General features: G+C 43.4%; 1 protein-coding gene across 4 annotated transcripts in view; it reads left to right on the top strand.

Annotated features, from left to right (window-relative positions):
- Positions 1–17,947, top strand: part of ATP11C (ATPase phospholipid transporting 11C) — a 1,720,948-nt gene that overhangs the window by 1,681,129 nt on the left and 21,872 nt on the right. For all 4 annotated transcript variants that reach the window (XM_044057530.1, XM_044057531.1, XM_044057529.1 and 1 more), the window contains one exon: positions 16,804–16,957. In XM_044057530.1, coding sequence (XP_043913465.1) covers positions 16,804–16,957 — 154 coding nt within the window. The remainder of the gene's footprint in view (positions 1–16,803; positions 16,958–17,947) is intronic.

A 17,947-nucleotide genomic window follows, 5' to 3' on the forward strand; every position in this document is an offset into this window, starting at 1 on the left:
TGTGAAAAGCATAAACATTAAAACTTGCTAAGCTAGCATTCTGCCAGGGTCAAAGATCAGCTTTGCTTCAAGCCACACTGCAGTTTCAAAACTACTTACATTTACACATGAATTAATCCCTACTGTTATATGACTAATAGAATAAAATGCATTATGTACTACTTTGCTTTTAAACTAGCATTTCTCATATATTCAAATACACATTTTTCTAACAAAACACCACTGCCAATCAATCTGCGGATTGTTGATCTGCTGTGACGACCCCCTAACCAGGAAAAGCCAAAAGACATGCTTTCATATTCAAGTGAAAAGTAACAAAAGACGAAACAGGATAAGATTCGTAGTAAGGTGTATAGTGCTTGACATGCGGGGTGATAAAACAGATGTAAAACTTAATACATAAGTTGTCCACTAATGGATTGATCCCTTTGAAGGAGAAAACTAGATGTATGAATCACTTCTATGATAGCCCTATGTTATACTGCCAAGGGATTAGTGCTGGAAAGTATGCATTAGGAATAATTTGCGTGTCTTTGAAGATGATGGTGCAGTAAAGTGATCATTCCTTAGTAGCCAGCTGTTTATTACTACAGTGTGACATCTGTGATATTACACAGTATGCCAAGTGCAATACACTTTACTAGGAACTTAATTGTAGTGCATGGAGTGCCATAATTACACTCCAAAATCAGGAAAAAGATAAACACGTTAAGAGCTTCCTAAGTGTAAGACCTAGATATGTCAGTGCCCAGGAGTGCTTAACGTCCCCTAAGTGCTGCTAAGATCCGGTTTTGCACTAGAGACTAACAGTGAACCATGTCTCCCAGAAAAGAACAGAGGCAGAAGGTTAGCAACTTTAAAAATCTGTTGGGTCTTCATTTCCCCTCACTTGCTTCAACATAACAAGACTTTCTGTTTGTATCTAACAGCTTTTAACGTCATTAATTCTACAGAGGAGCACTTTATTTTGCCTGTTGTTCACACCTCTCAGCTAACCCTGATTTTGCAAAGTCGCCGATTTTGCCTCACATGTTTCCCCTGTCACTTGTAAAAGTTTAGAATTTCTGGTAAATCGCTGAGGATTACAATCGGTCAATGATGGCAAATATTAGTTTTCTATGTCTTATTGTTCAGAAAATGCACGTTGATGCACAACCTGCTGTTCTATTTATGTTGTAAGGGAATTAATAGAATATTTCCCTTCTGAAATTTGAGTAATGGGTACTTTCCTTTTAGATGTGTTGGGACAGATTGCCAAAGTGAGGCAGCAATGGAAGAGAGGCATGTTTAGTACAATGAAGGTTTGCTTTAGCGGTTATGACACTGGGAGCTGTTTGTGAATAATGTGTTACAGTACAAGAAGTGTTTTTTCATCGAGTATGGCTGACAGAAGTGATAAAGTTCTAAACATTAGTAGTTTAAAGTGTAGAGATCCTTTACTTATTAGTTTTTTGTCTTGGGTTATTGATTGTGCTACATTCTGCATCACTTTGTACTGAAATCTGCTGCAGAGTACAGAAAACATGCTTACTCATTGTTACATCAACAGAAGTCTTGGCCAAATGACACCAATTCAGAAAGTAATAGAACTGCTGATGTCCCTCTATATCACTGTAGCAGTTTTCTTCACCCTAGGGATCTTCTGCCAAGGGTAACCCCATGTCTGATTAGTATACCAAAATCTTTAGATCTTGTATGCACCATACATCACACTTATGCTGCCAGTAGAGGACTTAGGGCATAAAGGTGTATTTGCCTCCATTCCAAATGCCATCATCGCTCATCGGTCTGACCGCCTTTTACTATGCTGAATACTTAGGCATCAGATAAGTGCCCCCTTGGAGTACTTTTTCTTTTTTCTATTGGTCTTGTTTTCCTTTGACTACCTGGAGTCCATGTCATCCAGAAAGGGAAAATATCAGTGTGGGAGGCAGATTCGCCATAAGGATCATCACTAACAATGTCTTTTTTGTTTGGGTGCTTCTCACAACCATACCTCCTGCAGTATTTGTAAGGTGCTTGTGCCTAAGACTCATAGAAGCTGGTTGTCTTCCCTGGCCAACTATCTAGAGAACCAGAGGCTAAAATAGTTAGCTAAGGGTAGCACAGCAGAATTGATTAACCCCATGGTAATTCCTTTAAGTAAGAAGACCAAGAAATCTTGGCCAGGTTCTTTGGCTGTCCAGCCTACACCTGATGTCTATCTAGAAGCTGGTGATAGCTCTATAGGCCATCAACTTTTGACTTTGGATTCCTCTGCCATAACCCCATCGGGGGCCAGCATGCATTCTTCCTTTATGATGTCCCTGAGTCTTTGCAGGTGTCTGTTTCGGATGTTGAGGGGTACCACGGTTAATTATCTCAGACGGCTGTAGAGGGATTCTGAAGATTGTTGTCAGGGAAGAGGTTTGGGTACTCTTATTGAACCCCATTAGGGTTTGGAACCTCCTTTGTTTAAAGCTGATGCCCCTACCAAGAAAAAACAGAAGACTAAACAGTCTTATGTACATCCTAAGGATCCTCAAAGGGAATGGCAAAAGTTTACTCAGGATCTATTTAATGCATTAATGGCCCTGAAAGCCCTGTCTCTAATCCCCCTTAGGCGTCTACTCCTTCCAAAAGACCTAGGTAATCTGATTCCTCAGATAAAGATTTGGAGTCTGACGAGGGATCCTTGTCTTATTCTTCTTCTCAGATGCCTTCTCGTTTGGATTATGGGTCTGATGAAGAGGAGCCCATTAGCCCTGAGTCTCCTTTGGAGGAGTTGTCTTTTGAGGCCACAGTAGCCAGAATGATGTAATATTTTAAGTGGGATTCTTCTCAGGCGTGTGATATCCAGAAAAGGTATTATGAGCTGCTTCAAGTGGACACTCCTAAGCCTTCTGCAGTACCCCTTGTCTTGGCTGCTTTGATAGACACTTTTATAGCTGCCTCTAAGACTCCTGATTCTCAACTCTCTACTCCAAAGAAACCTGACAGGTTCTGTAAGGTTCCTCAGGACTGTCAGTTCCTATTTGTGGCCTTCTGCTGACCCTGCTATGGTGTCAGCCTCCTTTGCCAAGCCTTCTAAGCTGTTGCCCTCTTCCATGCTTTTGCCTTCAGAAAAAGATAACAGACCAATTGAGAAGATTAGAAAGATGGTCTATACTGCTTCTACTTTGGCCTTTAGGGCCATCAATTACCAGACTGACATGACCAGATATGCTCTGGCCTTGATTGCTCAGGCTTGTCAGGTTATTTCTGACCTCCCTGATCCTGAAGCAAAGTCTTCTCCTTTATCTGTTTTGGGTTCTACATCTCAGGTGGCTCTCCACTTTGTCAAGTGCATCTATGATGCTGCTGATGCCACTTCCAGAGCTGCTGCCTTTGGGTCTGTCAGGAGGTGTTACTCTTGGCTTTGTCTGCTGTCATTACCTGAAAACAATAAGGCTAAGTTGCTGGATGCCCCTCTGGGTAATAAGAATCTCTTTCAGACTGCTGCTGATATGTTTGTCCATTCAAGAAAAAGGTAAAGCTTTGCATGGCCTTAAACATATTTTTGTGTCCTATGTTCCTACGTTCCAGTGGAACTATCCTGCTATGTCTGCATTTGTTTGCAGGCAGCCTCTTCAGGCCACTAAAGATAGAAGGTTGGTAGGGTAGCACCTCCTGCAGAGTCTTCTCAGGCTGCTGTGGCTCAGAAGCCTTCTTTTTCTGACAGGCTTGCTTCTTTTTGACATTTTCCTCCCCAACCTTTGGCCAGGTTCTCTTGCCCCTTCTACTCTCCAAACTGGCAACTCACCACCTCAGATTCTTGGGTTCTCTCCATCATCCATAAAGTTTACTTAATGGTGTGGAAGTCTCTCCCTCATTTTTTTTTTAGGGATTCCTCAACCTTGTGTAGAGCAGCTTCCTCATTTCTCAGAGGTTCTTGGGTTCCTGGTGGACCAGGGAACTATTCAGCCTGTCCCTCCTTCCTAAGTGGGAAAGGAATTTTACTCCAGAATGTTCCTGGTTCCTCAGAAAGAGGGCACTTGGAAACATATTCTGGATCTCTTCTTGCTCAACACTTTTCTTAATATTCCTTCTTCTCAGATGATTTCTCTTCAAACCTTGTTTCCTTTGTTGCTGCACCAGGCTTTTCTGATGTTCTTACATCTAAAGTGTATTTACCTTCTTATTTTTTTTTTCACCCTCTTTTCAGGAAGTTTTTACATTTCTCTGTTTCTTTCTCTCTCTAGTTTTCTGCTTTGCCCTTTCTACTGCCCCAAGGGTATTCACAAAATGCCTAGTTCCCATGATTGCCTTTTGCAGGCTCCAGGGCATTCAGATTTTTCCTTATTTAGACAACATACTGATTCAGGCTCTATTTCCCAGCTGCCTTTTACAGGCTGTGGAATTCATCTTATCTGTTCATGTATCTGTCCTGGTTGAACCCTTTCCACTATCTGTTTATGTCTCTCAGTTTCTCTAATTACTCTCACTTCATACCACCTCCTCCATATGTATTTTCTTACTTCTTTTACTTCCGCCTTACCCATTCCACACCTGTAATATTTCATCTTTTCTACCTTCTTTTCTTTATCTTAACTTTATCCTCTCACCTTTGCTCCCTTTTCATCCCCTCTCCATAGCTCTGTCCCCTACACTCCCCTTCGTATTTCTACTTTACTCTCCTTTCCACTCTATACTTTCCTCAGTTTAGTCTCTCTTCTTGCATATCTTAGGCTGTCGGCTTTCTCTGTCATCGGATGTTTATTTTTCATAACATTCCATACAGTTTTTGCTAATATTTTTCTTCTGGCTTCAATTAATCACCAGCTTGCTTTATATGTTCTTTTTTATATTGTGGACAATTATTAGTCATCATGATATGTTCAAACTAGTATTCTTAAATATTTTGGATATTTGTGTTCCTAAATGTGTGTATTTCAAAATGTATGTATTTCTAATTCTATGTTAATATTGTTAACTGTCTTTGGAGCTTTTCTCCCCATGCCTCATCTGAAAATGGGCTTTCATCCAGTTGGACTATCCCAGTAAACAAATGTTAAATAAATAAATATATCCTTCAAAGTCTGGGGTTCATTGTCCACTTCCAAATGTCTTTCCTTACTCCTAATCAGGATCATGTGTATCTAGGCTGCAGGATTCAGACAGTGTCAATGCTGGCCTCTCTTCCACCTCCAAAGGTTTTGTCCTTGACACCTTTCTTTCAGTGTCTTCTTCCTCTGCCTGCCATTCCAGCCAGTGAGTTCCTTCAGGTCCTAGGATTCATGGCCTGTCTTATTCCAGTGCTCCCTCTTGCCAGACTGCATACGTGGAAACTTCCGTGGCACTTCAAGTCAGATTGGCTTCAGCATTGCCACCCTCTGGATTTCAGAGTGCTTCTCCTTCCTTGTCTCAAGCTGGAATTAAAGTGGTGGATTCAGCAACTTACCTTTAACCCAGGCCTGCCCTTTCAGCCTTCAGTTTCTTGTCAAGAACTGTTTACCAGTGCCTCAGGAATGGGGTGGTGGGCTTTCTGTGGTCACCTGAAAGGTCAAGGTTTCCGGCCTCCCATCAGAAGTCAGACCATGTCAGCATTAAAGAGAGGAGAGCTGTGATTTGGGCAGTCCAGGCTTTTCACCTCATGTTCTCTGCAGGCCCTCTGAAGGTTTACACAGACAACAGCACAGTGATGTGGTATCTCAGCAAGTGGGGGGCACAAAGTATTGCCATCTTTACAGGCTGGCTCTTCAGGCCTGGGATCTGGCTATCCATTATCAGCTAACTCTTCAGGCAGTGTATATTTCTTCAGAGCATAATCTAGTGGCAGATTTCTTGAGCAGGTCAAAAACAGGTTCACGAAGGAATGCTTCTCAGAGACGTGTTTCTGGACCCAGTCCATTGGTGGGGTATTCCACAGATAGATAATTTTTCCTCCCCACTGAACAAACAGCTCCCTCTCTTCTGTTCCAGACTGCCATGCCATCTGGTGAGGAAGACCGATCCCCTTTCTTTGGAAGGGGATGTTTGTGCCTTCCCAGAGTCCTGAAGAAGATTCTGCTGGATCCCTCAAAAAGCTTGTTAGTGACTCCATTTTGTCCAAGACAGCACCAGATTCCCCCTCTTAATGCACTTGATCAGGGGCAATTACCACACATTACCTCAACCTCCTCACACAGGACAAGGGGACTCTCATGCATCCTCACTTGGCCAATCTTCAGCTGACACTGTGGGTGATGGGATTTTGATCCTTTTTAGGCACCTTTTTTCTGAGGACATGCTCAGGGTTTACAGGAGGCAAGAAAATTTGCAACTAGAAAGTCTTGTATGTCCAAATGGAAAAGATTTTCTGTCTGGTGCCATGCACACATCAGGACCTTTTTTCAGTGGGGATTCGGAATCTCTCCTATTTGCATGAGATGTTCTAGTCTGGCTTGGCCTATTCTTCTGTAAAGGCCCGTTTGTCAGCTATTTTTGTTGTCTGCCCTTGAATCCTCCTTTGGCTTCTCATTTTCAGATCATACAGTTACTTAAAGGCGACCTGCATCTTAGGCCCCAAGGAAGCCTATTCCTCCTCCTTGGGACCTTCATTTTGTTTTGGAAAAATTGACCCAGGCTACATTTAAGCCTGCAGTTTCACCTTCTAAGCAACACTGTACCTGGAAGACTGTCTTGTTGCTGTCTCTTACTTCTGCTTAGAGGATTTCTGAGCTTTGGGCCCTTATGGCCATTCCTCGTTTTTTTGTTTTTTCACATGGTCAAGGTGTCCATTCTTACTAATCCTTTTATGCCTAAAGTTATTAATGAGTTGTACTTGAATCATGCAGTACAACTCCCTTCCCCTCAGTCTGCTAGTGAGAGCGTCCTGCATACCTTGGACCCCAGGATGTTGGGTTTGGCTGTTTCTAAGCAAACCATCAACTGGATATCCAAGGACATCTCCTTTTGTTATTCTTTTCATGGCAAGTATCTGTCTACTTCCATGAGAGCTCATTGCACTAGGGCTATTGCCTCTTCTGGTGGTTTCTTCAACGGGTTGGACACCAATTCCAGCCTTGAAGCTGCTACTTGGTCTTCAGTGCCTACCTTTACTAAGCATTATAAATTGGGTATTGTTTCTAAGGCCAGAGCAGGTTTTGCTAGGCCATCCTGCATGGGTTTGTTGAGGGCTGTTCACAGACTTCCACCTCCCACTCCTTTTCTTGAGCTTTTGTACTCTCCCTAAGGTGAAGAGTACTGCAGCAGTGATGTAGAAGGACATAGTACAGTTGTGTAAAATCTTACCGTAGCAGTAGATGTCCTTCTCTTCACTGTTGCAATATTTGGTCCGTTCTCTCCCTCCCTCTTTTTTTCTTTTGGGTTTTGATTTGGTTATCCTCCTGGCCAGGGAATTCCCCCTTTTCCATCATTTTCTCCTTCTGAATGTGCATAGCTTCCTTTGTCCTTTGGAGACTGTTGTCTTCTGGGGCAGTTCAGTTCTGGGTAACTGTGTCTTTATGTCACCTTTATGCCCTGTGTTCTGTACGGGGAGCATGTATGTGAAATACAGAGCATACAAGATTTAAAGGCTTTGGTATACTGGAAAGACATTGGGCTATCCTTGGCAGAAGATCTGTAAGGTGAAGAAAGCTACAACAGTGAAGAGAAGGACATCTACTGTTATCGTAAGATTTTACACAACTGTACTTTCAGCATACAGAAAATATAAACAACTTTATTAAACTTAATAAACATAGTTCCACTGAGTAGCTAAAATAAAAAATGAATATTCTAGCGCTAGTTTTGTCTCTGATAAGCACTCGACAGTAGTGGTGCCCCTCCATAAGTGTGACATTGTAACCGACCTGGGTAATTACCCTTTCAGTTCTCATCTGCAAAGCCATGGAATATATTATAACTGACTTCATGAACTATGATAGCAAGAATTTTGTTAGACTTGACCCCCAATAATTTGGATCTGTGAAGGGACGATCCTGCCCATTTAATCTGGTTAACTTCTTTGAAACAATTATGGAAGCTGTTGACTGCAGTCATGCATTGGCATTATGTATCTTGACTTGACCAAGGCCTGCAACACTATTTTCTGCTCTGGCATCATACAAAAGCTAAATGATTTAACAATCCACCCATGTGTGTGTAGTAAGATGGACAGCAAACTGGCTGAAAGACAGAATCCACACAGCATGAGTTGTAGATGCCTCATCAGGAAGTATGAAAGTGACCAGTGGTGCCCCCCCCCCCCCCGGGCTTGGTGCCAAGACCTCTCTTTTTTGGTATTTACTTCTCTATGAAGAGAGACAAAGGTCTGCTGAGGTTTGCAAACGGGGGGTTGTTAAGTCACCCTACTACACTCAAACCCTCCAGAATGAACTCACTAGTAAAATCTTGGTGTATTAAAAATGGGCTCAATCTAAATGCTAAAAAGTGTAGTATCGTCACTTTGGGCAGGCAACCCTTCCCCTCATCAGACTGGCTAGACAACACACCCCTCTACAAAAATGAAAATGTAGTTTTGGACCTAGGCACTTGGGTTGATAGCTCATTCTCTTTTGACCATCATGTGACAGTGGTTGTCAGGAAATCCTTTTACTTAGGCTAGCTAATTGCCAAAGGAATGCCTTCAAAGTCTAGAGATAATTACTCCCTCATAATCAGCATTGATCAGGCAAATTTAGTACAATGCCCATATGCTTAAGCATTTCAAACAATTAGAAAGACCACAAAGATTCATAATCAAAACTATCAGAGGCCTACAAGTCCCTGAGTTACCAAGAGCGAGGCTGGAAGCTCTGTCCCTTTATTCAGTGACTTGTAGACTTTTTGAGGAGAGATCTGTCTCCCTTACCACACCATTAGAAATCCAGTTCTTCTGGACCTTTTGTTTCTCTGCAAATACAATATCTTCACCAATACTAGAGCTGGGAATCAAAATCTTCACCATCAGATAAATAAAACACAGTGGAGGGACAGGTTTATAACCCAGAACCTAACAAACCTCTTGAATAAACTTTCCCTGTATGTTAAACAGTGCAGCTCACTATCTTCTTTTAAACCTACTTCATGACTTGATGGGAATCCATAAATTTACTCTAGGATTGACTGATATGGCCCTTCTGGAGAAAGGAGGTGCGGCCTGCAGGATGGTACTGGTAAGGCAAGAATGATGAGGAGACTTGGTGGCCTTTGAAATGTCATTGAAGCTATACTCTATAACCAAAAGCACAAAATCAGAAGCGATTTTTAAATATCACTGTAATTAGCTTAAACGTTGACAGAACACATGATTTTCTATCAATATGCATTTTCTGAATAGCAAGAAATGTGAAGTCTGTCTGACATTATTGACTGATGGCAATCCTCAGTGATGTAACAGAAAAAAAAAATTATGAGGGACGGCAAAAATATGAAGCAAAATCAGGGACAGTTGAGAGGTATGTTCCCATGGGACTTAGTCTGACTAGAAAAGAAAAAGATGAATTTATGCTATTTGAGATTGCAAACATCTCTCTTGAGCCATGATTAGTGGTTCACAACTTCACCTTTAGGTGGCGGTTCATTCACGCCAGCACTTTCATTACCTTGGTTTCTGGCTTGACTGCCACAGCTCACCTTTAGAACCCATATTTAAACCACAGCTCCTACGCTTAAGGTTATACTGCCTGGGTTTGTTACATAATTACACATATTCTAACCCTCAGAGATATGTTACCAATTCATGTAACACCATACGAATTGCAGAAGGAGTCATTACTGGGCACATTGCGGGTGCTGTGAAGAGCGCTTTTGGCTGACATCAAAGAACGAACAATACTAATTTCATGAACTTTAATCGTACTTTGACTTAGGAATGGGGTCCATTCCCGTCATGGTTTTAGAAACCCAAAAGTCTTGGAAAAATTAAAAACGCCAGAAGCATCAGTGGAAAAGGATTACATCTGCCTGTTACTGAGTATGCATTCTTTGGTCACTTATGACTCTTACACCCAATTGCAACAAGCTTCAGATCCTTTTAAATGTGGTATTGCAGTGCAGGCTCCTTCCTTAGAATATCACTGCATTACTCTTTGTATATGCTGAAGTCTTATCTGTAGTACATGGACCTAAAAACACTTCTGTTGTTTTCTGTACAGTGTTGTTTACCTAGAATGCTGTCATACTGTGAGCCTTTCCTTAAGCACATAACTCTTAGACTGTGCTTTTGTATCTCTAATCTTTTCACCTTGCTGACCCCTAACTTTACACTAGAATGTTTCATGGAAGCTTTCTTCTACTGGGTTACAAACTGTGAAACTCTCCAAACTTGACTTCATGGAGCTCAGCTTTTACTAATGAATTTAAATCCAGTCTTACCTCCAACCATCAGCCAAATGCTGTATGTAGCTGTTTATAGTGGTAGATGTTCTTCATGCTTCACTGTTGCAGTCATCACATTTGGGTTATCCCTGCCAGGGCTAGCCCTCAGTCAGCCCGAATACCAGAGGCTTAGTATTTCTGCAGTGGTTGCTTTCGCTTCAGGACTGACGTCAGGTCATCAGTAGTATAAAGTAAGGCAGCCAACGCCATTACATCAGTCTTTCTTGCCGAGGAGCCCGAAGCAGAAGCAGTTTGCATGAGTGCCAGTTGGCCGCTACCTGTGTTTCCGTTTTCTGAATTGAAGCTGAAGTCTTCTAAAGCTAAGTACCCCATTGGGGATCCTTATTCTTGTTCTAAGCAATGTCAGAAAAAGTTAACAATTGCCTCACCTGTGGAAAGCAAATACCACACTGAGACTTTCATTCTTACTGCGTCACTTGCTTAGGCCCAGACCACGACATCCCTCGCTGTCGTTTTTCTGCTTTGTTCAACTGTAGAACTATACGTCATTGGGCCCTTATTGTAGCTAGATATTTTCTCTCTCAGTCCCCAAAAAAACATAAGGATAAAGACAGAGACAGACCACACAGGTCCACATCTGCCGACGCTTCTGTTAAGCTAGTCATCAGTTCTCCGGTCCTCAGTGAGGCACTTTCGCAGCCCCTGATGCTCGCTTCTGTGGATTCACAGGCCGCTACCGAGACCCTTTCGGAGTCCGGTATGCCGCAAAACTCTTCATCGATTAAGGATCCTGTGGATGTCTCTACCCTGGATGGGTCTAGAGCTGCTGAGCAATGGCAGAAAAAAACTTCTTTAGCTGCTAAAGGTCTTCCCAGGTGCAAACAAGTGAGAAAAAAAACAGAAAATATTCCTGAGTTGACCACTACGGAGCTAGAAGATAGCGTTGAAACCTTAATGTTGCAAATTTAGCACTGAAACCTTAATGCTGCAAATTTGCAACATTAAGGTTTCAACGCTGTCTTCTAGCTCCGTGGTGGTCAACTCAAGAGCTGCTGAGCAGGCATCGGCTTCTGAGGAAGTATTTCACACTACCATTTTTTCTCGACACAGACCGACGACTTCTTTCCCTTCTACCGTTCTTTCGAAAACTACAGAGTTTCTAAGGCCCAGGGTACGAACCACACCCAAGAAACTGACGACCCAGTCTCTGGCACCTGCTTCCTTGCCTCATTGTCAAATGCTTAAAATGGCAGAAGACCTTATAATGCTGATCAGGGGAAGCCAAGTTACCCCTTCCAAAAGAAAAAGAGATTTGTCCCCAGTAGTTTTATCGGAACAGGAGTCCGATGACTCTGCAGCATCTGAATATGAAGACATGCAACCCCTCTCTACTTATGATGATTCTAATGCAGAGAAATCCATTCCTTCTGCATCTCCACCCGAGGACTTTTCCTTTGGGGAAAACCTACATACTTTAAGGGAGCATTTCCAATGGGAATGTCAGGACTGCTCTCAGTCTAAAAAGAGACTCGGAATTCTTAGATCTTTCACAGCACAGACCCTTGGCCATTCCTCCTGTTCTGGATGTTGTGGACGATGTTTTCCTGGAATCCAGTTTCACTCCTGACACCCCCCCCTCCTGCTCCCAGGAAACCTGACAGGTACTACAAAGTCCCTGACTCGTGCAAATTTTTTTTCAAAAATCCTACTGCTGACCCTGAGGTTATTTCTGCTAAGAATCCTACCCCTCAGAGAGGGATTCCCGAGCACTAGACAGATGGAGTAAAAAGTATACACCTCTGCAACTCTAGCTATCAGAGCACTAAATTGTCAGTTCCATATGCTAAAATTTCAGCAACATACAATGGAACTCCTCAAACAAATATCTTTTCCTCCTTATGCAGAAATTAGAGTTACAAGAGTTAATGCATGCTGCAAGTCAAGTAACTAAGCACACCTTACACTGTGGTTTTGACACCCTAGAAGCATCTTGCAGGGCAGCAGTCAATGGTTCTGCCATTAGAAGGCATGCTTGACTTAAGGAACAGCTCTTGCCAGACCATGTCAAATCCAAATTATTGGATGCACCCTTCCACAAAGACAACTTATTTGGCACCAAGGTAGAGGAGGTCTTAAAAAGATGGGAAAAAAAGCTAAATCTATGCATATAGTTGAGGATTTCCTGCAGGTCCAGCCACCCAGGTTCAGTAGGCATTGCCCCTCCAAGCACTGGTCCTTTCCTGCCCCCTCCAGGTCAGTTCAGCCCAGACCCCAGGGAAGCAGACCCCCCTGACAAGCAGCCACAGGGTATGCAGAGATAAAAGCAATGGAGTTCCTCCACCTCAAAACTAGGGAGTGCTAAGCCTCCCCCTCATGGTAGGAACTCATAGTGACTCTCCACTTCCACACCATCCCTCTGCCCACCTGCACTTGCCCTTAGGAGGAAAACTCTCCGTCCACGCAAGCACCTGGGCCACCATTACCATCGACCGCTAGGTCCTCTACATATTGTCCCAGGGATACAGATTTTCGTTCCACTCTGCCAACCCCAAAATGGTTCCTAGATCTTCCTCCAAACCAGTGGGAAGAGGTCAAAAAGCAAGTCCTTTCCCTGGTCTCTATAAGGGCAATAGAGCACGTTCCTACAGGAAAAGATAGGCCAAAGTTTCTACTCCAGGCTCTTCCTGGTACCCAGAAAAGAGGGCACCTGGCACTTCATCTTTGATCTATCCATTCTAAACCCCTTCCTGGTGATACCAAAAGTCAAAATGCTCACCCTCCAGCAACTACTACCTATGCTCTCCAAGAATGCTTGGGTAGCCACCCTAGACCTAAAAGAGGCCCACCTCCACATCCCAGTCAGGGAATCATTCAGGAAATATCTACATTTCAGGGCAGGATCTGTGCACTTTCAGTTTTCTGCACTTCCGTTTGGCATATCTACTGCTCCCAGAGTTTTCACAAAGTGTCTGGCTCCCACCATTGCTTTTTCCAGACAAAGAAATATTCAAATTTACCCATACTTAGACGGCTGCCTAATTCAGGCAGACTGTCAGGAAAAGCTACTCAAGCACCTGGCCTTTATAAAGGCCCTACTGACCTCCCTAGGGTATACTGTCAATGAAAAGAAATCCAAACTAGTACTCACCCAAAAGATTATATTCCTGGCAGCAAGCCTGGACACGGCATCCCAGATGGCATTCCTTACACCAGAAAAGCAAACTTACCTGACAGCCTATTTCTCTCAACTAGCCACCAGACCCTAGTTATCCACAAGGAAAATCCTGCAAGCTCTGGGGTTCATGGCATCTTGCATTCTACTCATTCCATATGCCAGACTGCATATGAGGAAACTTCAGTGGTACCTAAAAAGCCTTTGGTGTCAACATTCTGAAGACCTGGAAACTCTTATACCAATGATACCTTGTCTAAGGAAAGATTTTCTGTGGTGGGCAGCAGCATGCTACCATAACAAGGGACTACCCATCTCACCACCTCACGCCACCCAGACCCTCACCACAGATGCATCAGACTGTGCCTGGGGTGCACACCTGGACGGCAGGTGCATACAGGGCTAATGGAGCCCACATCAAATACATCTGCACATCAACCAAAAAGAGATGTTAGCTGTTCAGCACGCATTGACAGCTTTCAGGCCCATTCTCTCCCCAGGGGCTCTACTGATCAAAACAGACAACACCGCTGTGATGTGGTATATCAACAAGCAGGGAGGGACTCACTCTTACCCACACAGCCTCAGCCATGCAACTACATCTGTTAGCACAATTCCTGCCAGGCTCTCTAAACTCTCTGGCAGACAACTTAAGCAGAAATCTTCTGGACCCACACGAGTGGCAGCTAGACCAAAGAACCTTCACCCTAATAACTCAGAAATGGGGCACCCTGAAGGTCGACCTCTTTGTTTCCCACTCCAACCATCAGCTCTGCAAGTTCTGCACCAGGGAGCCTCACTGCAGGGCCTGGAAAGTGGATGCCCTATCCTTCCAGTGGGTCAACCTCTCAGTCTATGCTTTTCCTCCACTACCTCTCATTACCAGGGTACTGCTCAAAATAAGGGAGGAAAAACCCAGGACAATTTTAATCGCTCCAGACTGGCGTCGCCAGCACTGATACCCACTGCTGCGCAGCCTCTTCCCTCTGCCACCATGGCATCTCCCTCAGATTCCAACCCTCCTAACTCAGAGGGAAGGAGAATTCATGCATCCCCAATTGCAAACGCTCAATTTAGCAGCCTAGCTTATTCACTGACCACTGAACAAGCTGCTAATCTCAGTAAACAGGTTCTAGAATTTATATGTGAGGCCAGCACTAGAAAGTCTTATGCTGACAAATGGAAAAGGTTCTGCACCTGGATCCAGGCTAAGGGAGCTGATACAGCACAGCCCTCCCTACCTCTCATCCTGGATTACCTAGTTGACCTGCTACACAGTGGTCTCTCCTTTTTCTCCATTAAAATTCATGCCTCTGCTATCTCTGCTCATTTCAGCACTGAGCAACCACTTTTCTCACACCCTGTCATCAAACAGTTCCTAAGAGGGGCTAACAACTTGAGGCCACCCAGGAGAGTACCTACCCCAGCTTGGGATCTAAACTTTGTGTTGGAAAAGCTCACCCCACCCCCCCCCCCCCACCCCCCACTGAAGCAGCAGCTTCAGCAGAGTTAAAGTTTCTCTCTTTCTCTCCTGGAAGACAGCCTTACTTCTGGCCATCACTTCAACCAGAAGAGTATCCAAGCTACAAGCACTCATAGCTGTAGAGCCCTTCATCATCTTCCATGCTGACACGTTGTCTCTCAGGACTAACCCATCCTTCATGCCAAAAGTGGTGTCCAGTGTGACTCTCAACCAATCCATTCATTTGCCCACCTTTTACCCTAACCCACAAAACAAGGGAGAAAGTATATTACACTCTCTAGATGTGCACAGAGAGCTCAGTTTCTATCTAGACAGGACTAAATCATTCAGAAAGACTAATCAGTTGTTATTCAGCTTTGCTGCAGGAGCAGAGGGCAAAGCCATATCCAAACAAACCACTCCAAATGGATAGGACACTGCATCCATTTCTGCTACAAACAACACAGGAAATCTCCCCCTAAGGGGGTCAGGACTCACTCTATCAGAGCAGCCTCCACCTCTGCAGCTTTCCTCAGACAAGTCCCCACCAGGGACATCTGTTCACACCTTCACCAAGCATTACCACCTGCCTATATTCTCCAAATCCAGGGCAGACTTTGCCACTGCAGTCTTGCAGGGCATCCTAGCCAGCCTGTAGTCTTCTTGACTGCCTCCACCTTTTTCCTCAGCTTTGGGAATCAACCCAAGTGTGATGACTGCAACAGTGAAACACGAAGAACATAGTACAGTTGTGTACACTTACCATAAAGGTATATGTTCGAGTGTATTCATTGTTGCAGTCCTGGTTTCCCTCCCTCCATCCCCCTTTTCTCTCTCTCTCTCCTTACAAGGAACTTTTTGGTATTTACTTTCTACAGGTGGGGTTCTTCCACCATATACTGGCTCCCACTTGGGGGCTCCTGACAGTTAGGGCAAGAAAAACTGATGTAATGGCATCGGCTGCCTTACTTTTATACTACTGATGACCTGAAGTTAGTCCTGAAGCGACAGCAACCAACGCAGAAATACTAAGCCTCTGATATTCGGGCCGACTGAGGGCTATCCCTGGCAGGGATAACCCAAATGTGATGAGTGCAACAGTGAATACACTCAAACATTTATGGTAAGTGTACACAACTGTACTTTCTTTGGATTTAATTTCTAGATTGCTATTGAATTTGTGTCTTTGTGTGTGTTGCTCTATCGCCTGTGACTGCACTTCTGTAATTATGCCACATGGTTATTGTTGGTCAAGTCTACCTGCTATAAGTTGTTGTGTCTTTCAGCTTTTCCCGGTTAGCGGTCGCCACAGCGGAACTCCGGTCCGCTAATGATTGGCAGTAGATTTTTACATGCCGAGTTGCCAGCCCTGATGCACAACCTTCAATGAAGGTACACCCATTCACGCACGTCCCCACACAGAAGACGCTTTAGCTGAGAATCGAACAGGACATCTTACTGTGAAGCGACAACGCTACCACAGCTCCACCACCGCAGTTCTAGTCTACCTGCTATAAGTAAAAATAAAATAAGTGTCTGAGCCACGAAAGACTGACAGAAACTGACAGCCAGCCAGCATGTCTTCACTCCAGACCCCTGTGATAAATCGATTGTCCATCCAGCTGTGGGAAGCTAATATGATGAGATATGTCCTGAGGTAGGTAGAATAGGGGTAGCAGGAGCAGATCTTGATGGCTACCTCTACTGTCCAAAGGTGAATGACAGGTAAACAAGGGAGTTTCTAGGTGTCAGTATTTATAAGTAAATTTCATAACATGAGAATAAATGGTTAACAAAAAAGTGGTGGAATACAAGTAAATTATCTGAGGTATTTTTCAAGTTGAGAATGGTGTATGGTAATTAAATTCTTATCTCAACATTTTTGCAGGCCTTTCATTAAACAGCAACGGATGTATTTCGTGTTTGCCCATATGCTGACATCTGTCTCTGTTTGGCTTACAATAATTCTTCTAATATTTGTAAGCCTGCTTCCGGACATTCTTGTAACAGTCTTTAAAAATTCCAGGGAAGCTCAACACCAGGTAAGAAAACAAAGACGTGTATTCAGACAGCAAATGATTTAGTCAAAAATGTTGTTTCTGTGTTTGTTAACATCATATCAGATTTATGCAGATTTATTTGCTAATTGCATACTGGAGTGCACATTTTTTTGAGTAAGGAAGGAATTTTAAATATGTCTAGTTTTAGATGTGTCTGATCATTTATTCCATGTTGATAATAAAAATGTCAACATTGTTTCCCCTTCTTAGCCAGGCAACAATGAAAAAAAATGTAGAGAAGTAAAGCTGTGTGTGTGTGTGTGTGTGTGTGTGTGTGTGTGTGTGTGTGTGTGTGTGTGTGTGTGTGTGTGTGTGTGTGTGTGTGTGTGTGTGTGTGTGTGTGTGTGTGTCTAAATATGTAATATAAGTGTAGTCCATTTAATAGAACAGACATAAAGTCTACATCCATAACACTGAAAAATGGAGCATGAACAGGTACTATACATGCTCCAAGGATTAATTCTGGAGCAGACAAACAAGCCTCCCTCCACTTCCTGTACCCCCTGCAAATTATGTTTTTCTTTGTCAACGTGTGTTTTTCCAGGGTTTCTGGTGTCCTCTCACATCCCAAATCTATGCACCTTGCTAGGTTCGTGATGCTTCCTAGGTATGCATACTGTGTGCTTTTGCCTTGCAAAGGACTAACATCACATCCAGGATTATTTACTGATTTATGCCTGGTTACTTGCCAAGATGGGGTCTGACACTGCATCTCCAAACCGGATAAAGCAGTAATTGAAAATGAGTGGATGGTTGAAAGTCTGCAGTTTTTATTGCATAGAGTTTGCCAGAGTCTGTCCATAAACCTGTCCAAAACTGCTGCAAAGTTAATGAGGGAAGGCTTGGTTAAGGTATGCCATTGTAGACCTAAGTGCCACATAGTACTATGTATTTCCTGAACTAAGCAGCAATAAATTAACAACCTTCTGATGTGAACAGTGGCTATTATCTGCAGCTGTTGCAAGCCCTGCC

This window comes from Protopterus annectens, chromosome 15.part0 (genome assembly GCF_019279795.1).
Source record: "Protopterus annectens isolate FY-2018-M chromosome 15.part0, PAN1.0, whole genome shotgun sequence".
Lineage (NCBI taxonomy): Eukaryota > Metazoa > Chordata > Ceratodontiformes > Protopteridae > Protopterus > Protopterus annectens.